Source organism: Cricetulus griseus, chromosome 3 (assembly GCF_003668045.3).
Source record: "Cricetulus griseus strain 17A/GY chromosome 3, alternate assembly CriGri-PICRH-1.0, whole genome shotgun sequence".
NCBI lineage: Eukaryota > Metazoa > Chordata > Mammalia > Rodentia > Cricetidae > Cricetulus > Cricetulus griseus.
The window spans coordinates 4,890,661-4,915,980 of record NC_048596.1 but is presented as its reverse complement, the minus strand read 5'-3'; the positions used below and the strand labels follow the sequence as shown (position 1 = coordinate 4,915,980).

The following is a 25,320-nucleotide window of genomic DNA, read 5'->3' as shown; positions in this document are numbered from 1 at the left end:
AGCACCATGGCTTAATTGGTAATGTGTTTGCCTGGAAAGCATGAAGACCTGAGGTTAGATCCCTTCAACCCATGTAAAAACCCAGGTGTGCCATGTCCTGTAATCCCAGAGAAGGCTAGATGGGAGGCAGATGTTAGCAGATCTCTGGAAGCTTGCAGTCCAGCTAGCTGTCCTGGCCTACACTGCCAAATCCAAGACATAACAGTCTGTCTCAAATAAAAAATGGAAGGTGCTTCAGGGAACAACATCAAGATTGACCTCTGACCCCTACATGTACACACCTACATCCACATAAAAAAGTCCATTGCTTTTTTTTTCACATCCCAGAAACAAACAGGGAATTTGAAATTTAAGACACAGAATCATTTATCTTACCCTAGTGTAAATCTAATAAAATGTATGCAAGTTTTATATGAACAAAACCATAGAACTGTGATGAAAGAAAAACAGACAAACTAAAGCACTGTGTGCAAGGGCAGGGAGACGCAACACTGCCAAGTTATCAGAGCTTCACAGCTTGATCTGCTGAGGGGATGGCTGTACAGTTCATATGAAAAGACCAAGTCCAAGGAAGGCTAACAGCCTTGAAGGAGGACTACACTGGAGCACTACCACTGCCCAGCTTCAAGACTGATTATAAAGCTATCGTCATCAAGACGCTAAGTCAATGTAACAGAATAGAAAGCCCAGAAATGACCTGTAACTGTGGAGAAGAAACAGTAGAATGGAGTGATTATCTTTGCAACAAGTGGCCCCGAAACACCTGTACATACACATGCAAAAAAAAAAAAAAAATCAGTTTGGACACAGATCTTATAAATACTAATTCAGAATGGGTCACAGATGTAAATACGAGATGCAAAATTATAAAACTCCTGAAAGATACGTCCTTGGGCACAATGGTGAGTTTTTAAGTACACCACCCAAAGCATGACCAATGAAAGGGACATATAACATGCTATACTTCTATTAAAATTAAAACCCTGTCAGATGCAAATGATATTTATGAAAAAGAATCCTTATCCAAAACACACTACTTAAACAATTTAACATTAAGGAAATGAATGACCTAATTTAAAAATCAAGCCACATTGGAAGACATTTTGACCATTTCTTTGTCTTTAATTTTGATTTCAATCATACAAAGAATTGAGTTTTGGGCTGGAGAGATGGCTTAGTGGTTCAGAACACTGGCTGCTCTTCTAGAGGACCAGGGTTCAATTCCTACATGCACCTACATGGTAGCTTATAACTGTAATCCCAGTTCCAGGCACATAAAGCATACTTAAGGGAGTGAAACTTTTGTATGGTGTTGCATGGGAATCAACATTCACTAGACTCAGTACAGGTTACGGGAAGTTTTTTCAGGGAAAATGCACTCACACAAGAGGCAGGTGATGGCTGCAGATTCTCCCCAAGGATCACCCAGGCTGGCCTCTGTGACCCGACTGGAAGCAAGAGAGCAGGGGTCCGGGACCCCAGATCTAGTCCTGCCCTCCATTGTGTCCGCACCTGTGACCACACCCAAATGGGCGTGGTCAGTGCTACAGATGTGGGCAGGGTGGATATCTCATTACAATTACCCTTTTAGTTTAATGTTTAGGCTTGATAAGGAACTATATACAAAGACAGCAAATATCAATAATGCTCTAGCAGAAGGAAATGTAAGAACAAACACACTTAAAACCTATTGTCAGTGAAGCAACAAGAGCAAATGCCAAGAACTACATATCCAGTCTAGGGTAAAGACATAATAAGAGATTACTACAGAGCTGTCCTAAGCTGGACAGTTTAAGTCTTGTATCTAATGTTTCTATCTAGAAAGAGAACAATAATTGTGACAGTCTAATCTTCAACCTCATCAGAGACCTGAGAAGGAAGATAACAATACTAGGGTAGGCAGGAAGCACAGGTGTGCAACTTCCAAAGGTGCAGCGAAGACAGAAACAGCAGGCTACCTGGACAGTCACCCAAAATCTCACAGCAGCATAGGGGCTTTGGCTAAGGCCTAGATATCTGACAGACCAACACAGGAGCAGGGAGGTAGAAAGGCTGTCTCACCCTTGCTTGGCAAGGTCCAGCAGTCTTCTAATTTATCTCCTGCAAGCACAGTAGGACAGCATGTCCAAAGTCAGCAGTCGAGGTGGGGGCAGTTCTTTGCCCAAAGGCCATTAGCTGAGGAGTGACATTGGTTCTCCGGAATAGCTTGGTGCTGTCAGGAGCAATTGTGTCTCATGTCAATGGAGTACTAATATTAAAACATTATATTCTGTAGATCTTTGAAGTGTTTGAAGATCAAATATCTATGTCTGACTAATCTCATAGATAAGAAACATGGGTGGTAATAGTAATTCTCGGAAACACAGTTGTCCAGTGCTGAAGTGTCCCAAAATAATTTAACCAGGACAATGACTTCACAAAATGTAACTATATACATATATATAATTCTCACTAACAGAGATAGAGCTGAAATGTCTTGACTAGAGGTAAAACTGTAAAATTCGATATGATAGAATATCCTAAGCTGTTATCAATATACAAAATGTATATACATCAATATAGTTTTATATTTGTGTGCAAAACATCATAAACAGAAAGAAGACCCTAAACAGTCAACATACAATAATCTAACAATTAGTTAACTATAGCTAACAGTTGCTAACGCCAGTTCACTAGAAACTATGTTGATATACCTATATCCAATTTTGACCATACCTATCACATCCATACCCTTAAACTTATCTAAAAGAGATACCTGAGTCTGAGCAACACCTTCAGGTTACTTGGAAAAAGAATTTTTGCTTGTGTTTCTACAGAAAATGTAAAGCTATGGATTCCTTCCAGACTAATATGGTTTGATCAAGACCCCCTGAAACAGTGTCCCAGGTGATCCAACATCTAAAACAGCTGAGCAGATGCAGACTTACAGACTGCAAAAACAAGGACTTAGCCAGGTTTCTGTGTTTTGTCATGATCCCCATGGTATGGACAGTGCTCACAACCAGCAGGAAGCAGTTTGGAATGAATGACACCCAAATCCCCAAATATTGTTTATAAATTTTGATTTTTATTTAAATGGGGTTGGTTTTAAGTGGTTAATGATCACAACCAATCTCTTTTTAAAGGTAAAAGGGAGATTATGGACTAGAAATGAATACTTTTTATTGGAATGAATTTCCATTGATGGATACAAATTTAAGGTCAATTTTGTGATATATATATTTCTCCTCTTGTTTAGGTATTGTGTTTGTATAGCTCATTTAAATATATAATGTATAATTAAATACAGATTATAGATAGTTACATATAATCAAAACTTATAGTTAGTTTAGTTAGGTTTTCTACATATATAGAGATACATTTCAATTGGATAGGCATTCTTCAAACTTTCAGACCTACAGAATATGGCATTTAAAATGGTTTAGGGTTTTTCTTGACAATGAGACAACTACTCCTGACAACACCAACTTCGTCAGTAGGGAAGATGGACATAGAAGAAACTCGTTATGGAGTTTGCTTCCAATATGAAAAGACTAGCCACTTGGGCAAGAAACTGCTCTTGTCTGGACTGTATGACTTTATGCTATATAAAATGGACATGCAAGACTCACAGGAAAGTGACTGCTGAAACAAGATGGTCATGCTACAGGGTTCCTGCTTCATGCTGCCAGACATCCTACAGGGCACAGAGAAAAGTGACTGACAAACTGCCAATAAAGGCAGACAGTTGAAAGTTTCCTGCTTTACCCAGGAGTCTGCCAAACGCACTATGGCCTATGGGCCAAAGATGGAACATTACAGGATTTTGGGTGACTGTCCAGGCAGCGAGATGTCTCTGTCAATTCTAGAGTTTATATTTTATCCTTCTGTGGTCTTTGATGGAATTGAAGACAGATAGTCATGGTTACAATTTTCCTTATTTACAATAAAAGATAAGTTACATATAAGACTTTAGACTCACAAAGATAGGATAGATAAAATACTTTCTTTAAATCTTGCTAAATGTTATTGGACTAAATATTGTTAATTATAGTTCTTGCTTAATAACTATTTTGTTATATATAATTTGACTATGTTAAAGTTAAAACCTTTCTTTTTATTTAGACAGAAAAGAGATGATGGGGGAAGTCTTCTGTACATGTCTCTCTTATTGGTTGATGAATAAAACACTGTTGGCCAATAGGGAAGCAAGATAGGCAGGACTAGGAGACAAGGAGGATTCTGGGAAGTGTAGTAAGGAAGGAGCCGCCATGTGATCCCGGGAGGAGAGGATGCATGAGTCAGGTGTTCTCAGTAAGATAAGACCATGGAGAAATACATACAATAGAAGTTATGGGTTAGTACTTAAGACAGAGCTAGTCAATAAGAAGCCCTAGACATTGGCCAACAGCATTATTCCTAATAGAGTCTCTGTGTGTTTTTTGGGGCAGACACAGCACTGGGACCAGGCTGGCAGGAAGAGTTATCGTAACACTATGGCACACCCTGATTGATATGTTAAACACTTGTCAAACCCACAGAACGTGACCACCAACAGTGAATCCTTGTGCAAATTGTGAACTATGGTTATGAGGTCAACACGCATGCACCAGTGTTAAAGCATGTGCCCTTCTGGTGGAGGATGCTATAATCAGAGGGGCTAGAATCAGTGTGGGGCTTGGCACACATGAACTCTGAACTTCTTACTCAGTTTTGCAGTGAGTATAAAATTGTTAAAAAGAAAGCAAAACAATTAAAACAACAAAAGATGGTGTAGTAAGTTCTATATTGATTTTTATTTAAGAGTGCCTATCATATAAAAGTTTTATTTCCTATCCCATAGACAATGCTTCTGGGCTAGCATCCATTTCCATGAACCCTTTTCCTTTCCCCCTCAGGTTGCTGCAGATCACTTTTGCCTCGCAGAGGAAGGATGAAGAATTAAAGGCCCTGGGAAGACCCCTCCCAGCCGTCCCTGAGGATTCTGGGAGGCATTTAGTAGCATGGATACAGTATTCAAAGGTGAGTGAGAAAAACACAGTCCTGAGAGTCTTTCACAACTTACAGTTCCTTTGGTTTAGACTAACTATTGACACCTGCCGTCCGTACCTCCTGCTGCTTCTGGTGACAGCATCAGTATCCAGCTTCCAGTCTCCACTCTTTGAAGTACTTCTCCATTGTGTCCCGAGACTTGAAGGTGCCGACATTCACGGTGGGGATGATTTTCTGTGGCTTCAGCCACTGGACAAAACGTTTCATTTCTAGGTAGCTGCTGTGTTCGCTGTAGGGAATTCCTGTAAGACCAAAGGAAACAGAGTGTTTACTAAAAACAAACAAACAAACAAACAATAATAAAAGTAAAAGAAGATAGAAAAGCAATCTAGAATATTTGCTGCTAAGAAACTCTGGTTCTTTAGTTATGATAATAAAACTTGACGTCTTTATAATTAATAAAGATTAAAACATTAACGTAACATAAAATTCAGGGCACACACACAAAAACTCCACAAACCCCAAAAACATTACTTTAAAATGCACATACCTAAGGACATGCATTTTGAATTATATTTAATTGGGATTTTCTTTCTCAACCTGTGGGCCGCAGTCGCTCTGGGGGTTGAGCGACCCTTTCACAGGGATCACCTAAGACCATCAGAAAACACAGATTTTTATAATAAGATTCATAACAGGATCAAAATTACAGTTATGAAGCAGCAATGAAAATAGTGTCATAGTTGGGGTCACCACAACATGAGGAGCTGTATTAAGGGGTTGCCGTGTCAGGAAGGCTGAGAACTGCTGCTCTGAACATTTGACTCAGCTGTGAACTTGTGGCAAACCGAAGGAAATATGAGGAAAATGGGAAGAATGGGAAGGGGGAGGGGCGGGGGGGGGGGGCTTTTAGTTTCCAGTGTAAGCTAATGCCAATGCCAAGCTTTGCATACATAAAAAGCAAGAAGAAAAAAAAAGAAAATTCTAAAAATCTCTTTGTCTTTTTTTAGAGTCCCATGGAGAAGGGTCAGGAGAGTCCTCTGAGTGAGCGAGTGCTCAGTGGTCTGGTGAAACAGCGTGTGTCTACCTGCTGTCCATGTGCTAAGGCAGCTCTGGGGGCCAGGGAAACCTCTCCCAAGGGACTACAACAAAGGCAAGCCTGCTGTCACCCCTGCAGTCACCACTTCTAACACACCTCTTCCTGCCACAACCTCACTGTTTCCTGTCAGCTAAACTTGGGTATAAAACCACAGCGCTGTCCCTTTCAAGTAATTCCCTTGTTTCCTGTAAGTAACCCTGACTACAGCATGCAGGGATCAGCCTTAGCCAGCATCAGCTCCTGTATGCTGGCTGACGACGGACTGGATAGGAGTGCAGAGTTGTAGACAGCCTGGAGACTCTCGAGCTGCTAAATTCTTTGCCATCTGTTTTTCTTGGTTTACCATTTCACAATGCTTTTTAAGGAATGAGTAGTACCCCAAACAGTAAAAGTGAGAAACTCTGGACCAGAGAGCTGTTTCAGTGGGTTAGGAAACTTGCTGCCACATCTGATGACCCAAGTTCAATCCCCAGGACCCATAAGGCAGGAGAGAACCGACTCCTGCAAGCAGTCCTCTGACCTCATGGCTACACATGGTATATGTGCACAAACAAAGATGTATAAAAAAGGGAGAGAAATGGATGAAAAGTGAGAAGTTTGAAGAATTTTACCATATATTGATATCTTTCCTTTCTTCTGGGGAGTAATGTCCGCTATGCTAGTTATGCGGTTAGAATGTGTCCATCCCGTAGGTCGAAAAGCCAAAATCTGATCATATTTCCCATCACATTTCTCCAAATGACTCTGCAAGCCCTGTTAGATAGAAACAGTGCATTGGTTTGCTGGTCAGTGTCAGTGGAGGCAGGTGGTGTGGGGTTGAAGGGTGAGATTAGAGACGAGCACTGACAATCACAGAGAGCGTTAAGACTGCTGTTGAGACTGGTATGCAGCAACCAGGCCCTGCTTCTGTGGGGACACAGCAACCCAGGGCCATGCTTCTGTGGAGACGGTCATGGGAAACACATACAGCCTCTCTTTTTGACTTTCCTAAACAAGCTAAGGCAATGCCTGGAAAAAACTAGGATGAATCATCTGAAAGCTAAGTAACGGAGTTAAATGAATTATGATTGAGTTAGCTACAAAAAAACCCACATACAGAGACATTAATATTGATAACGATAAACATAAACGCAACAAAAATCTTTGAGTATAAGCTGACAGGGGACAAGAAATCACCAGCTAAGGGGAGCACTGTACTCAGCACAGATCCACATTTTAAAATGTACCACAGCATTCCTCTTGGGCATTTGCCTTTTACCCCTTCAACGTCAACTGGCTTCGCCCTCAATCTTCAGGTCACTGTAATCAGAAGTCATGTGCTGTGTTAGTCATTGCTCTGTTGCTATGAAGAGACACCACAACCAAGGCAACTCCTATAAAAGAAAGTGCTTGACTGGGGGCTTCTTTACCGTTTCAGAGGCTTAGAGCATGGTGCGGATAGGCATGGTGCTAGGGAAGTGGCCGAGAACACTACATCCTGACCCAAAAGCAGAGAGACTAGGTCTAGCATGGGCTTCTGAAACGTCAAAGTCCACCATCCAGGGACAAATCTCCAGTAAGGCCCCTCCGCCTAATCCTTCTCATCTTTCAAAAAGGTGGACTCCCTGGTGACGAAGCCTGACGAAGCAAATGCAAGAGCCTGCGGGGGCCAATGCATACTCAAACCAGCGCCGTGCACTCTCAGACCCCATGGGTTTGCAGCCACATCGTCAGTGCCAACTTCAAAAGCCCATCACAGTCTCAACAATGCTTAAAATCCAGTGTCTTCTGAGACTCATGCTATCTCTTAATCCCCTGTAAAATCAAAGTCAAAACAGGTCATGGACTTCCAACACACAATGGCACAGGATACACATTACCAGCCCCAAAGGGAGGAAAGGAGCAGAGTGAGGAAACGCGGGACTAAAGCAAGCCTGAAAACTTAGCAGGCAAACTCCAAATTCTGCAGCTCCATGTCTGATGTCAAGACGCTCTTCAGATCTCCAGCTCCTTTCGGCTTTGTTGCCTGCAACACACTTCTTTCCCTGGGGCTGGTTCCACTCCCTCTTAGCAACTTTCCTTGGCAGATATCCATCCTATGACTCTGGCATCTCCAATATCTTGGGTTTTCCAAGGCAACCCAGGCTTCACGTTCACAGCGTCACACAATAGCCTCTCTGGAGCGCCATGCAGGGACATCCCTGACACATGCCTGGCCATGGAGGGAGATCCCACAGTTCCTTTCTTGTATTTTTGACTCTGCAGTCAGAATGACATGGCTGGCTGAAGCTGCCGAGTTCTGCTGCTTTCTAGGGCTGGAGTGTGGCCCCCTTGTTCAGTTACATCTTTATCCGCTTTTAGTTGTAGATGGTTTCCTTCATGGCTTAGGCTTTTCTTTAATTCCTTTTAAGAAGTTGGAAACCAGTTGGGCGGGACCTTGCCCTGAGGTCAACACTCCTTTTATCCCATGTACTGTCAGGCTTTTCTTTAAACTTTTTATCTCCTTGAGCACTGGACTTAGCTCCACTACACTTTTTCTTTTTCTCCTCACACTCTACATTTTGTATTTTTCCTTGCCCAGTTTTCGCCTTTTCATTACAGACCTGCATAAGAATGATCATTGATAATCACACAGCACAGTCAATACAAGGCTGTCTTATAACTTCCTCTGCCAAGCCATTAATCCAAAACTCTTTAATTTAGCCTCAGGAAGATTTTTTTTTTTTTTTAGGACAAGGGTAAAAAGCAGCCATGTTCATTGCCAAAATATCACAAGAATGGTCTCTAGGCCATTTATTGATGGTCATCCCCTCTGAAACTTCTTGAGTTGGTTCCCACAGATCAAATCACCCTCAGCACTACATTCCCTGCTCCTGAAAAGAATGGCCCATTAAGCCTAGCTGAAAGTGTCCAACTACATTCTTAGTCCAAACTGGAGGCAGCCTTTTGCCTGTGAACCTATAACAGTGGCCACACCCCTTTGGGTGTGGCTTCAGGTCAGACAGAATTGAAGAGAGCTCGTGAGAGACCACACACTTTGCTCTTTCTGTTTCCATCTGCACCTGATGCCCGGGCCAAGCGGGGACGTAGCCACCGTTACAGGTTCACAGGCAAGACGCCACTACACAAACTCCCAAAGTTTTCCATTTCCCTCCAACAAACATCAATACTCCAGTCTCTGGTACCAGCTTCTGTCTTAGTTGCTGTTCTATTGCTGTGAAGAGACATCATAACCAAGGCAATTTTTATAAAAGGAAACATTTAACTGGGGGCTTGCTTACAGTTTCAGAGGCTCAGTCCACTAACTCAGGGCAGGGAACATGGCAGCAGGTTTGACAGGCACGGTGCTGGGGAAGTAGCTGAGAGCTGCATCCTGAGCTGCAGACAGACACAGAGAGACTGGGCCTGCCACGGCTTGTGAACCCTCAAAGCCCACGGCCAGTGAAACGCTTCCTCCAACAAGGCCACAACTTCTAGTCCCCTCTTCTGATGACTACACATTCAAATACAGGAACTTACGGGGGCCACTCTTACCCAAACCACAACACAAGCTCCTCTTGTAAGGTGTTGAGTAGAATAAAGTGCCTCAGCTAAAGTCATAACTAACTACAGCATTTCAAAAACCTCTTAAAGAACCCATTCCAAGTTAAATCTTTGAAACGTGGGAGCAACTCAGCTGAAGATAACTGTGGCGCAAGAATGGTAATGGTAACCTAAGGGATTCTTTTAAAGGTCAATACTTAGGATTTTCAGGTTGAAATCGAGGATTTAAAAAGCTTATAATGAAGTAAAATTCACCTCATTGATGAAATAATCGTGTTTTATGTGTGTACCTGTGTGTGTGAGTGTACGTGTGTGTGCCCGTGTGTGCATGTGTGTGTGTGCGTGCCCGCGTGCGTGCACATGCACACGCATGGGCACCTATGTACATGTGGAGGACATGGGGTTTCCTTGCTCTGTCATGCTCTGCCTTGTTCCCTTGAGTCAGGGTCAGTCACTGAACCTGGAGCAGGCGGGTGGCCAGCAGCCCCAGCCATCTTCCCGTCTCTGTGCTCTTACACGCTGAGTCCTCTTGCAGCCTGCCCCCACTTCCTTTGGTACCAACCAAAACCTGTCATTAATGTGACGCAAATATAAAGATATCTATCATGAAAAACCCATATTTCCAATCGACTCCTAACCCTTGATATTGAGAGCTAGATTACAGACATTTCCATTCTATCCCTGGCACTGTAAATTTTCAAGTTTTTCTTTTGGTTATTTTCTTAATTACTATTTTCCTCACTCTGCCCTCCAGAAGAAAGACGTACCAGTAAACAGAGACCGTGGGCAATACATACAATTATATGCACAGTTACATAAACTGGAGTCTAGTTTGCAGCATTCACTACCTACTTAGCTATTTCTATTTGTTTCTTCAAAACTACCTGAAAGAATTAAATGAGAATCAATTTTTGGTTCCTAGGAGACAAATCAGTTATTCCAAAAATAGCATGTGATATAAAGCAGCGCTACAAATAGATACAGTTCCGTGAGCCAGATCTACAGAGAAGGCTGCCAGGACTACTAGGGGTGCATTCACTACAATTGCAGGACTGTTCTCAGGAGGAAGGTTATTATAAACAATTTAGTCAACACAAAGCCCCTGATTTATGACTGTCTCTCTGTGTTTATTAGTAACCAGTTTGTGAGAAAAATGCCTTGGCAATGTCACCAGCTTTCTTCAGAATGCCAACAATCCCTACAGCATCTGCATGTCATGTTTTACCTCATTTAGTCCACAAGGGTTAAGTCTTGGGTGGCCGTCAGCCATACAATGCCTGTAAGACCTTGGGATGAGTAAGAGTAGATTAGGCGTCATTTGCAGCATTTCAGGCTTAATTTTTAGATATGAAGGTGTGTGCCTGTGTATGTGTTGTGTACACACGTTCAAGTTCATGTGTGTACGAGCTTGTGGGACCTCGAGGAAAGGGGACATGGTTCACGCTGGCACTTTACGGCCCCATCTTCTGGTGTGCTATGAGACTCCACCTGCCTTCCTTCACTTTCTTAGATGTCCATCATCTGAGGACCCTGAAAACAGCCTTTCCATAAAGGATTAACTTTTTAGCAAGAACTCCTGGAAGTGGTAAAATACACTGGGTAAGGATTAAAAATCTAGACAACGGTACCAGGTCACTCCCTTTTCAAGAACACCAACCTGAATAGTGCCCAGAATAAAGGCTTCCAAATCTTAAAGCCAGTTTAAGTTCCTGAATAAAAACTATACTTGAGTTTGCAGTTGCCTCGAGATTTATTTCTGTTTAGGCCTGGGATGATAGAAATACAGTCTCCAAAACAAGGCCATGAGGAACAGAAAGCAGCCTGTGAAGCTGCTGGCTATGCAGTAAGCATGAGCGTCGTCTCTGAGTGAGGCTGTTGAGAAACTCACTTCACCACTTACAGCCTCATCTCTTGTCTCCCTAGACCCTGCCCACTTCCCTAAGGAACCCCAGGCTGTGTGCTCTGCCTCTGCAGTACTGTGGCCTTCTCTTAATACCCAGTGCTCTACTTCTCGTCTCCATGTCTTTACCTCTCCTTTGTTTATTGCTTTTTATTTGTCTGTTTTTTCCCTCTTGACTTCTAGACTGCAACTGCCAGTGTTACAATAACTAAAACCAGCAGTTTTTAGTCTACTTACAAAATCAAAATTGTGCAACAATGACATTATCAAATTCTAGGACATTTACACCATCCCCAAAACAAACCCTGTACCACTGGCTCACTCTCCCTTGCCTTCCTTCCAAACCCCGGCAATCAGAAACCTGCACTCTTAAGTCTACAGATTTACATACTCTGGGTATTTCACATGAATAGAATCATATAGTAGATAGGAATCACGTTTGCCTTTTTTATCTTGCATATTTTTCTCATAGTTTATACTGCAGCAAGCATTATTATTCATTTCTTTTTATAGCTGAAGAACATCCTGTTTTATGGATATATCACATTTAATTTGTTCATTCACTATTTAATGGGTATTGGAGTTGTCTCTACTTTTTGGCTGTTATGGATCATGCTACTGTGAATATTTAAACAGCTTTATGCAAGGTCAGGCTTTCATTAAGCAAGGATATGCCCAGGACTGACCAGGTCATTACCAAACTGAATGCAAGGACATCATTTCACAGTCCCACTAGCAAAGAACAGGGATCAAATTTCCCCACACCCTCATCAACAGTAGTTATTGTCTACCTGTTTCACTATAGCTATCCAAGTGAGAGTCAGGGGGTTATTTCACTGTGGTTAGGATCTGTAATGTCCTGACAGCTACCAGCACTGTGTCTCTTTTAGTATGCTTATTGGCTGGCCATCGAAGTGTACCTTTTTGGGACAGTCTTCTCATCCTTCCTTAGCTCTCTGCCCTCTGGCCCCTCCCATCATGACGTCACTGCACAGTCCCTGTGCTGGTCAGCATGGCTACTCTAGGTGCAGACTGCCTTCCTTCCCTCCTGTGGCCTTGTCTGCACCACAGCATCTGGGAACTCCCCTGGGAAAAGTTCTAACCCTTCAACGTTCATAATACTGACAACCCCACCCTAACAATCTGCTCAGATGAAACAGAGGAGGGTATAAAACAGTGCTGCCCGTTCTCCAGGGCAGCGTCACGCATCTTCTGAGGAACTAACATCTGCGGAGACTTTTCACCAGGTAGGCATCGCCCAAACTTACAACACTCACAGGGCTGAGTCAGCTAATTAGCAACATGCAGCCCCTGCCTTGGCTATATCTGCAAAGTTATGGACTACGAGCCCCGGGGAAAGGATCCCAAACTTACCCTTTCACCTCACACATAAAGGTATACAGAGAGAACTCCTGCTCAAGGAATGAGCAGTTGTTTTCCTGACACCTCATTATTTGTCAGGCACAGGCTTCCTAGTTTAAAAAGCTTCAGGAAAAGCTACTTCAGAAACACAAAGGCAAAAGTAAAACCACGTTTTTTGTGTATTATGTTCTAAATAGTGTTTATTATAAAACATTAATATAATCCATTGCCAGGCATCAACAGGTTAGAATATGGAGCAAATCTTAGAACTGAAACCACAGGGATGTGTTCTTGTTTATTCCTGGGGACTCAGCCACACTAACTCATTCAGTAGACACCAGTGTCTAATGACTAGGGCTGAATATCAGAACTGAATAGGACAGGCCTGAGGAGAGGAACTTACACCTGTCTAACTCCTCATTCGCCCAGATACGACTAAGAAACGTGGTCCTGATACGGACGTCTGGATGGCCAGATGGCACATAAGCTTCTATTTGTGTTCCTTCCTTTGGGCTGACCCTCCTGGTAGGCGTGTGAATTCCTCTACAAAGGTACTCACACAGAAAAGCTAAAATGTTTCCCTTGGGGGAGAAACTTCATTCTAACAGAATTCCTTAGAGTTAAGTGCAGATAAATACCTTTCCTGGGGCATCCTAAAAGATACGCATCTGGAATGCTTACCTTAAAATTAATTTGCATCATTGGGAGGAGGTGAACCAAGGAACTGCACATATCTGTAGTGATGAGGGAATTGACGTCTGGTAGATTGAGGCACTTCAAAGTTTTATATTTTTCTTGGGACATGCCCACCTTTGAACCCAAAACATCAGCAATGGCTGTTGGCAAAGCAGAAGATGAAAAACAATAAAATCAGGGCTTGTTAAATAAACAAAGTTATAGCTTATTCAAATTTTAAAATAAGAATTTACAAAATAAAGAACAAATTCACAAAACAAACATTCACACTTTAACTACAAATAGCCAAATGACTTTGCTCATTAGCTATGTGGAATTAACAAACTTAAAGCCAAAGAATTTCTCTTTAAAAGTCGATACTTATTATTTAAAAACTACAAAAGAAGTACAGAAAGCAGAGATGCCCAACTGGCTCAGTGATTAAGAGCAATTAATGCTCTTGCAGAGGCCCCAAGTCTGTTCCCAGCGTCCTAGTCGGTGGCTCACAACCACCTGTAATTCCAACTCTAAGGTAACCTGATGCCCTCTCTGGCCTCCGTGGGTACTCACATGCACAAACAGACGTACACATGTACACATGATTAAAAATAAAATTAATCATAAAAAGGAAAGCAGCATAGAAATAGGTAGATGGAAAGGAAGCACATTTGGACATCTTAAGCCCTGACCTTATCATTTCATCTCTTGGGAGTTGACAGATGGTCATCACATTTAAAAGAAATGGGGAGCACTCTTCAGAAACAAAACACCTTGCCACCTAAGGGGAACACACTGCAGAAACAAAACACCTTACCACCTAAGGGGAGCACTCTGCAGAAACATACATAGCACCTTTCCACCTAGACAAACCACAGGAAGCCAGAAGAAGTCAACCAGGAGCAGAAGTTAAACTGTTCTCCGACAGTTTGCCAGTGGTTACTGGAAGCAATGATGCCATATGGCTATGCATGAAGCACCTTTCAAAGCTAATTAAAATCACAGTGCTACACAGATTTTGTTGATGAGCAAAGTGTCAACATAAATGCGCTTATCAAATGTTTCCATAAAGTTTAGCCTCCTGGCTTAAACGATCAAACACTATCCATGTTCCCTGTAACTTCAAAGGCAATGCTGGATCATTTCAGAAAGTAAATACCAGATGCAAGAGGAGAGACTGAAAGGGTCTTATGCAGGAGAATCTGATCTTTATAACATATTAATGTAAATTAGATACTGCCACCACCCACCTAGGAAGACTTTCTCCTTTCCAATACAGTAAGTGCCACAGACAACAAGAGCGCGTGGGTTTAGAGTTACAGCCTCAAAAGCAGTGTTGATGGCGAACTGGATAACCTCCTGTTGGGATGGGAAGGTATACTCTGGGCTGCAGTACCTGTGACAAGGACAGGAATATGAGACTGACAGTGGCCCTACCTGGGTGCTGCTCTAGAGGAAAATGAAACAGCCGATAATGTCCACCAAGAGTACAAACACATTAAAAGGACAGTCTCACTGGCTAGAATGAAAATACTTATTTCCAGTTACTGCCAATTTAAGGTAGAATACATAATAGTTTTTCAACATACACTTTTAATTATGTTTTATCATCTGCAAAGAAATTTCCTGTCTGAGTCCTTTCTTCTCAATGAGAATATTTCTGCCCAGTTAACCACTAGTTATGAATGTTAAAACTCAGTGTCTATTTTTAAAACCCAAGTCACTATCAAAAAAATATAATTAAGAGATTATATTTGTAGGAAAGAATTCTGACTTAATAAATAAGAAACTTAATATGAATTTTAATGTACAGTTTCAAATTAAAGGTGATATCCGCATGGTTATCACCTTTCACAGATACATAAAGGCACCCATAACAAGAACACAGCAGATATGGGGCTACAGAGATGGCTCAGGGGCTAAGAGGACATACTGCTCTTCCAGGGGACCTGAGTTCAGTTCCCAGCACCCCACCAGTCAGATCCCAACCAAGCCTCTGACTCCAGTTCCAGGGCATGCAGTGCCTTAGGCCTCCACTGCGACTGCACTCGACTGCATACCCACAGACACGTAATTATAATAATAAAAACAAAACTGTTTTTCTTTTTTATTAAATTTTTTAAATTTTATATACCAACCCCAATCCTTCCCCCCCACCCCCAGCCCCACCATCCACTCCTCAGAGGGGGTTAAGGCCTTCCTTGGGGAGTCAACAAAGTCTGGCATACCAAGTTGAGGCAGGACCAAGCCCCTGCCCCATCAAGGCGGAGCAAGGTATCCCACCATAGGGAATGAGCTCCAAAAAGCCAATTCGTGCACCTGGGATAGGTCCTGGTGCCACTGGCAGGCCTCCTCACCAACAGACCAAGCCACATATCTGTCACCCACATTCAGAGGGCCTAGTTTGGTCCCATGCAGGTTCCCCATAGTGTGAGCTCCCACTAGCTCAGGTCAGCTTTATCTGTGGGTTTTCTCAATCATGGTTTTGACACCCTTGTTTATATGATCCTCCTCCTTCTCTGACTAGACTCCAGGAGCTCAGCCCAGGGCTTGGCTGTGGTCACTGCATCTACTTCCATCAGTGACTGGATGTAGGTTCTATGATGACAATTAGGATAATCACTAATCTGATTACAGGGGAAGGACTGTTCAGACACTCTCTCCACTATTGCTATGGTACTTAGCTGGGGTCATCCTTGTGGATTCCTGAGAATTTCTTTAGCACCAGGTTTCTCCCTAACCCTATAATGTCTCCATGATACAATCCACAAGCCCAGAAAAGCTAAGTAAAAGGGGGACCCTAAAAGAGATACACATAGAGGGCCCCAGGAAGGGAAAATAGTCAAGGTCTCCTGAGTATGGGAGGGGGAGAAGGGAGGGGATGGGAGCGATGAAACAGATATCTTGATTAAAAAAACAAATCTTTTAAAAAATACAAAAGATCTATCTGGATCCAGACACAGAAACACCCAGTGAAAGGCTGGCACAGCTATTATCTGCATATATTTTTAGGTGAAAAGTGTGCTTTTTGCCAAAATATAATACATTATAAACACCAAACGAATGATTCTCATGACATTCAGAATTGTTTCTGCTACTCAGCCATCAAAAAGGGGAAGACTCCCATGACAACTCACAGAGAAATTCAGAGTCACATGAAGAATAAAAACTTCCTTCTTTAATTTATCTATTTCCTAAAGTACACAGGATGAAATAGCATCACTGTGAGCAAACTGGCTGTGGAGAGATTTGTCCTTGCTGCCTTTGCTTTTTGGAAAGAGCACCCTTTACTAAAATATCTCATCCAAAATCCTTGAAATGTTTAATATAGTTAATTCCCAACAAATCAATGAGTTATTTTAATATGCACTATTACATTGTATACTATAAATATATACAATTTCTATCAATAAAGGTGAGACAATTTAAATATAGTCTCTTAGGCAAATATATTTGTATCTCTGAAGGATTAAAATGTACCATTTATAAATTACCTTTTAAAGAAATGAACACTCTGAGATATCATCTTACTCCTGTCAGAGATGGCTAAAATCACTAACACCAATGACAATCTGTGCTGGAGAGAATGTGGAGAAAGAGGAACACTCCTCCATTGCTGGTGGGTGTGCAAACTTGTACAACCACTCTGGAAATCAGTATGGCAGTTTCTCAGGAAAATGAGAATCAGTAACTCAAGATCCAGCAATTCCTCTCTTGGGCATATAGCCAAAGAATGCACACTCATATAGTAAAGACATATGTTCAACTATGTTCACAGCAGCATTATTTGTAATAGACAGAACCTGGAAACAACCTAGATGCCCCTCAACTGAAGAATGGATACAGAAAATATGGTACATTTACACAATGGAGTACTACTCAGTGGAAAAAAACAATGGAATCTTGAAATTCACAGGCAAATGGATGAAACCAGAACAAACCATCCTGAGTGAGGTAACTGAATCACAAAAAGATAAACATGGTTTGCACTCACTCATTTTTGATTTTTAGACATAGAGAAAAGGATCACTAGCCTACAATCCACACTGCCAGAGGAGCCAGGAAACAAGGAGGACCCCAAGAGAAGATTGCATAGTCCCTCGAAGAAACGGAGGGGGACAAGAACCCATGACCAAAGTGGGAGCCCGGGGGCAGAAAGAGGAAGGAGAGCCTTTATCCAGTTGCTGTTCAAAGAAGAAACAGACACCCATAGCATTGAACCATATTACTGGAATTCAGTTGTGGAGAGGGAGGAGGCTTGAGCAAAGGAACCAAGACGGGGATGGAGAGACCTGCAGAAACAGTGAACCTGACCTACTGATAGAATGGAGACCCTAGTCATAAAGCTGGGGAAACAGCATTGGACCAAACCAAGCCCTCTGAATGTGGGTGCCAGCTAGGAGTCCAAGATAGTCTATGGCTCCTCTGACAGCAGAGCCAGTCTTTATCCCTAGAGCACAATGGACTTTGGGAGCCCATTCCCTATGGAGGGATACTATTGACTATTGCAGCCCAGATACAGCAAGGAGGGCCTAGGCCTTCCCCCAAATGATGACAGACTTTGAAGGTCCCTGGTGGAGGGCCTCACGATGCCTGGGGAGGAGTTTGGGGATAGGCTGGGGGGGGGTTGGTGGGGAACATGGGAGGATGGGAGGGCGAGGGAATGGGGAGGATGGATTTGTAAATATGAGTAGTAATTATTAAATAAAAAAGAAATGAACAAAAGTAATTCCAATAGTCATAAACAAAACTGCATTGTAGCCTCTATCCATAGCTAATGGACATGTCAGAAAAGAACAATTTAAAGGGTATTTTCTTAAAATCTGTTCCCCCAATTTTTTTTTTTTTTTTTTTTTTTTAGTAACAGGAGTATCCTATAAACATTTTCAAGAATAAAATAACAAAAAATTATAACATAATTTAAAATTTGTCTTTTATCAGATATATGCATATAATATGTTTTTTGGGGACAGGGTTTCTCTGTGTAGCCCTGGCTGTCCTGGAGCTCACCATGTAGAACAGGCTGGCCTCGAACTCACAGAGATCCCCCGCCTCTGCCTCTTGAGTGCTGGGGTTAAAGGGGTGCGCCACCACGGCCTGGCAGCAGGTATATTTTTGAATGGCATCCTTTTGGTGAATAGTCTTAAAAACAATTGGCTGTAAACCATCATTTAATTATCTAAGCAAAAGCTTAAATTACCCATAAAATGCAGAGCAAAGCTCTCGGGGGTGGGGGGAAGAGAGAACTCAGAAGGCATGTCTTACGTGGTGTCTAAGTAGAGCGTGTGGACTTTCTGGCCTGCGAGAAGGGAGCGCTCCATGCTGGGGTCGGCTCGGAAGTCTCCAGTGTGCAGTATGGCGGCGCCGTTAGGAGGACGGAAAAGGATCATGGAAGCACCTGGACAGCTGGAGACAAGCATCTAAGGAGCGTGCCGAGACAGACAGGGCCCTTGGAGCCAGGCTCTTCTCTCAGCATCAATGGGAGGATGAACTTTAGAGCTGAGCACGGCTGCCGGGGAGGCTGCCCAAGCCTATAGTTCAATAACATTAACTCCAGAAAATATCAGAACTCAAAACCAGCAATGAAAAAAGGGGAATATTAGCAAAAGTGAGAAGACAACATTTTTTTTTTTAAGAATCTAACATGGTAATATTGGCCTGGACTTCAGCAAATCTAGGTGTAGCCTTTCTTCTTTCTCCAAATGCAAACGATCTCTAGGGAACAGGCTCACATCCAAGAGAGAAGCATAGTGGTCGCTGTGTTTGGGCAATATGGAGCCTGACAGAACTTAAAATGGGGGACATATTGGTGGGGGAGGTCCTTCTGTGTATATGTTTGTCTTATTGGTTGATGAATAAAGCACTGTTGGCCAATAAGAAAGCAAGACAGGTGGGACTAGGAATCGAGGAGGATTCTGGGAAACGTAGTAAAGAAGTCTTGTGATCCAGGCAGGAAGTGACATAGCAGGCAGACTCAGAATATAAGCAGGGACAAAGAGGAAACAGCTCTTTTGCTCTTCCTCCTGCTCTCTTCTCTATGGAGCTGCCATGTGATCCCAGGAAGAGGACACCAGTGGAAGGCACCCTTGATTAAGATAAGTCTTATAAAATATATAGATTTATGATAATTAAGACTGAGCTAGCATATAAGAAATCTTAGTCAATTGGCCAGCAGCATTGTAAACTAATATAAGACTCTGTGTGTTATTCTGGGTGCCCACGTGTTGGCGGGGCTCAGGTGGATGGAGTAAAGACTTATCATTACAACATATGGAGATGGAGAAAGATACAGAGGGAGGGAAGAGAAGACAGAGGAGGAGATGGGGGACAGCAACAGACACAGAGAAAAACACCTGCTTCAATGGAAAAAGACACCTTCCAAATCTTTATAGAGTCTAAAATGGAATAATTCCTTTTTTAGTTTAAGATCATTTAGCTTAGGGTGGGGAGCAAGGCACAATCTTCTAGTATCCAATGAATATAAGATTTTACTTTATGTAAATTCTATTAAAATAGAAAACTTCATCTTTGAAGAACAGTAAAAGAATTTTTTAAGAATATAGTGTCATAAGTCAACATAGGTTGACAACATGGGTTAGATAACAGATTCTCTCTCTACATTTAATCTGATGCTAAAATTATTTTTTCAAAAGTAGAAAAAGGATTTATTCCTGTTTAAGAACCAAGTTCATTAGCTATAAGCTCTCAAACAGTCATGCCTCTGTTCTCTGTGTGGACAATGTTTGCAATGGGTGCCTTGTATGAGACGCTGTACTGCCTTCTGCACCAAGTGGAGACAGGGGGCTCCATACTTACTGATTGGCATCCAGCAGAACAACTTTGACACCATCCACTATGCACTCAGTGTCCATCGGCAACTGATGGATGTATTGTTCTTGCACACGAAGCTTCTTCTTCACCAAATTGCCAGTTATCTGCAGTATGGCGAATGGGTTACTGGTGCAGCAAAACACAGGGTTGTGTTTCATACCAGTTAAGAACCATGCTGTCTCCATAATCTGTTTCCCCGCTTTGATGCATGGGAACTCTCCACACTGAGACAGCCATGTCACTCTTCTTTTCATCACCTGGGAAAGCCGCTATTCCCAGGAGAAAGCAGAAAATGCTTCTCCACCTGCTCCCTGCGCACTACTGTGAGTTTATCCTGTGTTTTTTCGTGGTATGTTCTAGATTGTCTAAACGGTCTGAAAGCCTAAAATACACATTTCTGAGGTGCCTGTGCCTCTCCACAAACTCCCCCATCCATTCCTTCCCACTAAGAAAAGAGGATACTTCATGAACAATGTATGAAATCAATGTCTCCTTAAGGCGCCTGGGCATCGGGATTAAAATGTCCACTGTCACAGTACTAAGCCCATCTTAGTCGAATCTGTGACTGTTATCCCTGGAAGCTACAATCTCCCTAAAGCTAAGTGTTTTGCCTCTATACGTACACAGGCACTCAAAGAATGTTTCCTGAGTGAACCTTGGGCTGCCGAGTATACTGTGAGATCATTTATTGTTCCCACATAATAAAATGCGTGCTTGTAGAAGTAGGCTGTAGGTGTGGGAAGTGACATATTGGATTTTACAATCTGACGAAGGAGCTGCTTTATCCATCTTCTCTTCTAGTTTTCAATCGTCTATTTTTTTTTTTAAACAGGCTTCTCAAAGTCAGACATTCCACAAAGACAGAGTTTTAGAACACTAACTTACCTCACTACAGTAAATTGGCCGCTCGAAGTCCTTAGACAAGCCGGCATAGTGGTCTGAATGGAAGTGTGTGAGGAAGTAGGCAGTGCAGCCCTCGACCTCGCCATACTGAAAAGCATCCACAGTAAAACCAGTTCCTGCAACAAGATGCCCAAGGTGGGATGAGCAGGGGCCTCTCTATGCCCCAACTATCATTTAACCCTCAGCTTCAAGACGGTTTATTAAAAACGGAAATTTACGAAAGTCAAGCACAACCCCTGTGTCTACTAAACATCCCAGTGTAGAGATGTGTGGACAATTTCATTAAAAAAAAAAAATGTCAAAAGGCATTAATTTACAAACCAATCATTTCTTTGTCCTAACTAATACTTTTGCAATACTGATACGTAAGGGGCAACTGAAATTTCTAATTTCTATAAAGCATTGAATTAGGAACGGTTTAGAACTCCAAAGCCATGAATTCCCAGTGAGGGTGACACTCATCCGATTCTCTGTATATGCTGTATATGAACTATTTCAAACATATCTACCCAATGACAAGGAATGAGAAGCTAAACACTCGGTGTCTCCGTTGAGAAGCTGAGGCTAGCATTTCAACTTACCGGGGATTCTCTTATAGAAGGGACATGCTCTTCTCAATTCCCTGCTCCCGGACCACTTCGAGGTGCCAGTGCTCCCTCTCTGTGGCCTGCCATGAGTCCTCCTTCCGAAGGCTCTGCTCTTATTTAAACTGACTGTTCCCAGCTCTGGATTGTTTATGGGGTGGCCAGACCTCTGCTGTGGTGAATCTGACTTTTTATGTCTCTTTCTTCGACGTTGGGCCCTCTCTCCTGGCTGTTCCATAGAGTGCTGACTCTCATTTAAATCCCCTGAGTGCAATTCTGAGTCACTTAGGGAGTTCTCTGCTTTCCTCTTGCATGGCCGGGGCCTCTTCTTGTTAGGACTAGCAACTGGATTGACATTCGGCTCTCCTGAAACACTTTCCCTCAGTGACGGCTCTTGTCTTTTGGGGGGTAGTCCAAAAAACACACCTATATCCATTTGCTTCATTACTTTCTTAGAAGGCTGACTTGCACTGCACTTGGGACTGGAAGGCAATGGGCTCAAAGATTTGGCAAGAACCGCAATAGACGGCTTTTCTACCTTTCTGCAGGCACAGGCGGAGTTAGCAATGGTAGCACCCAAGCTCTCTCTCCGTAATCCCCCAATCTGACTTTGGGTTGGGTGCAAAGGCTGGTGCTCTCCTCCCTCCTTTTCCATTGGCTTCGACATAGCACTTGCACGTAACGGCAGGGGAATCTGACTGCCAACAGCTGATGTTGCCATTTTCCCTTTCTGATGACTCGATCCAAGTGAGCGGGATTCCTCTGGCTCCCCAGGTTTTGCTTTAGTGGCTTGATAATTAGAAGCAGCAGGCCCTGCTGCCGATGCAGGTGAGAACAGGAGAAAGCCAGCGTCTGGGCTCGGTGGGTCATCTTGGGAAAGTCTGCTCTCAGTTTGGGAGAGAAGCTGAAACGAATCACTCAGCACGCTGCCTTTACACAATCTGTTGCAATCAGCCCGAGTTACCAGGCTTTCCGCCGTCGGGAAGACTCCCTCCGGTTCCCTCGGGAAGGGATCATGAAAATTTTCAAATATGGGAGAACCATCGTCTTCTAGGCTGCTGTCTTTAGAGCTTTGGGTACAAAACAGTTCCTGCTGTGAATCGTCCAGCTCTTGGTCTAAGTCGTAAGTCTCCTCATCACTCTGCAATGGCGAATAGGAGATCTCACAGCCACCACAGTCACTTTCTGGCGATGGCAAGTTCGTACCCTGTGAGGCGCTTTGACTGCTTAACGCATCCTCAGGGAGAGGCAAACCACCTCCCACAAGCTTGTCCTTCTTAACAGGCTCTGTACATTGTGGAACTAGAGACATTTGAGAATTTGTGGAAGGGGGATTCTTTCTGTTGGTTTCAGGTGGAAGTGCAGATGTTTTTAGACACTGTATCAACAAAGAATCATCTAGAACTCTTAAGTTCTCAGCTTTCAGATGCACAGGCCATCTTTCTTCAAGGTTACAAGAAGAGGCTGGCTTTGCCTCAGTAAAACGTCCAGCGGGCATGTGTGAGGGGCTGCTGGAAGGCTCATTGCTGGCCCTACTTTGAGCTAGCAGGAGGTGAGTGTATTTCTTATAATGAGAAGGAATTGTGGAGGTACACAGAAGACCCTCGGGACACTCTGAAAATAGTTAAAGAAGAAAAAAAAAGAACATTTTATACAATAAACTTTGACAGCCTAATAAAGTAACTTCCAAGCACAAAAACCATGGGTCATCATTTTATTTTGCTTTTGAGACAGTTTCCCTCTGTAGCCCTGGCTATCTTAGAACTCTCAGAGATCTGCCTGCCTCTGCCTCCAGAGTGCTGGGATGAAAGGCGTGCACCACTACGGCCCAGGCCACCATGGGTCACCTTTAAGAACTCTGGCAATAGCCATGGCTAACTGCATGACAGCTGTTGTCAAGATCAACATTAAAATACCAAAAATTAAATCAAAATAGTTTTATAAGGCACTATTAATTACACTTACACCAAATACTTTTAGATTTCTTTTCAAATCCTCTCTTCACCAGAAAATTTTAGCTTAAAAAAAGTCGTAACTAATTCTCTGTAGAGTCCAAGTAAAAATCTCTACTTGTTAAATATGACATTTATCTTAAAATATAATAAAAACATGGCATCACTTCTGTCGCTGGCACAGTTTATGAGAATCTGAGTCATCTCAGGTTACCTTGTAGTTCCTCTTCCTGGTACTAACTCAAATGATGAATACAACACGCCCATATTTAGAAACCAAATGTGTTTATAATTTCTATCAATTCTAAAATAGGATAACAAATCGGCCCAGTTATCTAACTTGTAGGAATCCTCATCCATAAAATGTTAATACCCTCTACCCTATACAGTCCTTGTAAGAGTAAAGTAAGAGAAAGCAGGGCAAAAGTGAACATTTATGGAAAGTAACTGAGACTCTGGGATGATGGCTCCTTCAACGCGGTACCTCCTGTGCACACACGGACCTGGGTTCAGGTTACCAGCCCGTCAATAAGCTCACAGGCATGATTGGACACTCTTATCTCCCCAGTACTGAGGAGACAGCAACAGGAGCGTCCCTGGGGCTCTGCTTACCTGTGTCAGAGATTGGGGGAGAATCCAGACACTCGAAAACGTGCCATCGCGGTGTCTGACCCAGCAGTGATGAGAAGGGCATCTGGCAGCTTGGGCAGTGTCCATCATAAACTGGGCGGACCCTGGGGGACAGCTGTTTGTTTTTGTGAGTTCTACAGGGCTTTCTTGGGGTAGTCTCTTTGCTTTGAGACTCCTGAACCTCATCTCTACCACTTAAATTCTGACTGGAACCTACAGAAGACTGACTGTCCGCTTCTCCGAGGCATACTCTGTGGTCCTTGGTCTTGTCTTTATCTTCCTCGTTTCTTTTTTTGTTTCCTTTCCGTTTTCCATCTGTTGTTCTTCCAACAGATTCTGAAATATTTTGAGAACAATTAATTGGATGTGCTGGTTTTGGTTTTCTTTTAGATTTGTATTTCCAGATGTCTTCTTCCCAAAACTCGTCTTCTAACATGGCAAAACGATTTTATATGAGTACATTAGTCTTTAGTAAATTCGGAGTCCTTTTTTTTTTTTTATAGGAAAAAAAAGTAACCAAAAGCCAACTAACTTAGTTGGAATCTAAAGCTTTGGTGACGGTTATATTGGCACACAGCACACTTAGTACCTGTGAGCACTGGCTGTTCCATTTATACGACAATAAATTTATATGACAATAAATTAAGAGAACCTTAATATCTGTACCATTTTCTTTACATTGTGACTCTGTTCCATTCCAGCATCTCTTTCTTTTTTTTCTTCTTTTCCAGGACTTGAGTCACAGAAATGAGAGTCAGTGATGGCTTGAGAACTAAGCGTGTGGGGGAAGCACAGGCCCAACAACTTTTATCTTAAACCCCGCAAGCGTAGGGAAGCAATCCCGGCTCCCGTCCATCCTCAGGTCCAGTCCAGTCCCTTCAGCTCACCACCGAC

At 42.7% G+C, this 25,320-nt stretch overlaps 1 protein-coding gene across 4 annotated transcripts; it reads right to left on the bottom strand.

Annotated features, from left to right (window-relative positions):
- Nucleotides 1-1,106: 1,106 nt before the first annotated feature.
- Nucleotides 1,107-25,258, bottom strand: Dclre1a (DNA cross-link repair 1A). 4 transcript variants are annotated; one of them, XM_027406920.2, is made up of 10 exons: nucleotides 24,409-25,258; nucleotides 21,842-23,458; nucleotides 21,243-21,376; nucleotides 20,343-20,461; nucleotides 18,792-18,932; nucleotides 14,777-14,922; nucleotides 13,536-13,690; nucleotides 6,682-6,823; nucleotides 5,089-5,273; nucleotides 1,107-2,212 (listed from the first exon to the last, which is right to left on the bottom strand). In XM_027406920.2, the coding sequence occupies exons 1-9, from the start codon at nucleotides 24,860-24,862 to the stop codon at nucleotides 5,113-5,115; spliced, it is 3,069 nt and encodes a 1,022-aa protein (XP_027262721.1). In that variant the 5' UTR covers nucleotides 24,863-25,258; the 3' UTR covers nucleotides 1,107-2,212; nucleotides 5,089-5,112. The 4 variants fall into 4 exon arrangements, with proteins under 4 accessions (XP_027262721.1, XP_027262723.1, XP_027262720.1 ...); XM_027406922.2 differs by lacking the exon at nucleotides 1,107-2,212 and adding an exon at nucleotides 17,087-17,098 and having other exon boundaries at nucleotides 4,752-5,273; nucleotides 14,777-14,959; nucleotides 18,810-18,910; nucleotides 24,409-24,883; XM_027406919.2 differs by lacking the exon at nucleotides 1,107-2,212 and having other exon boundaries at nucleotides 4,756-5,273.
- Between the last annotated feature and the right edge of the window lie 62 nt (nucleotides 25,259-25,320).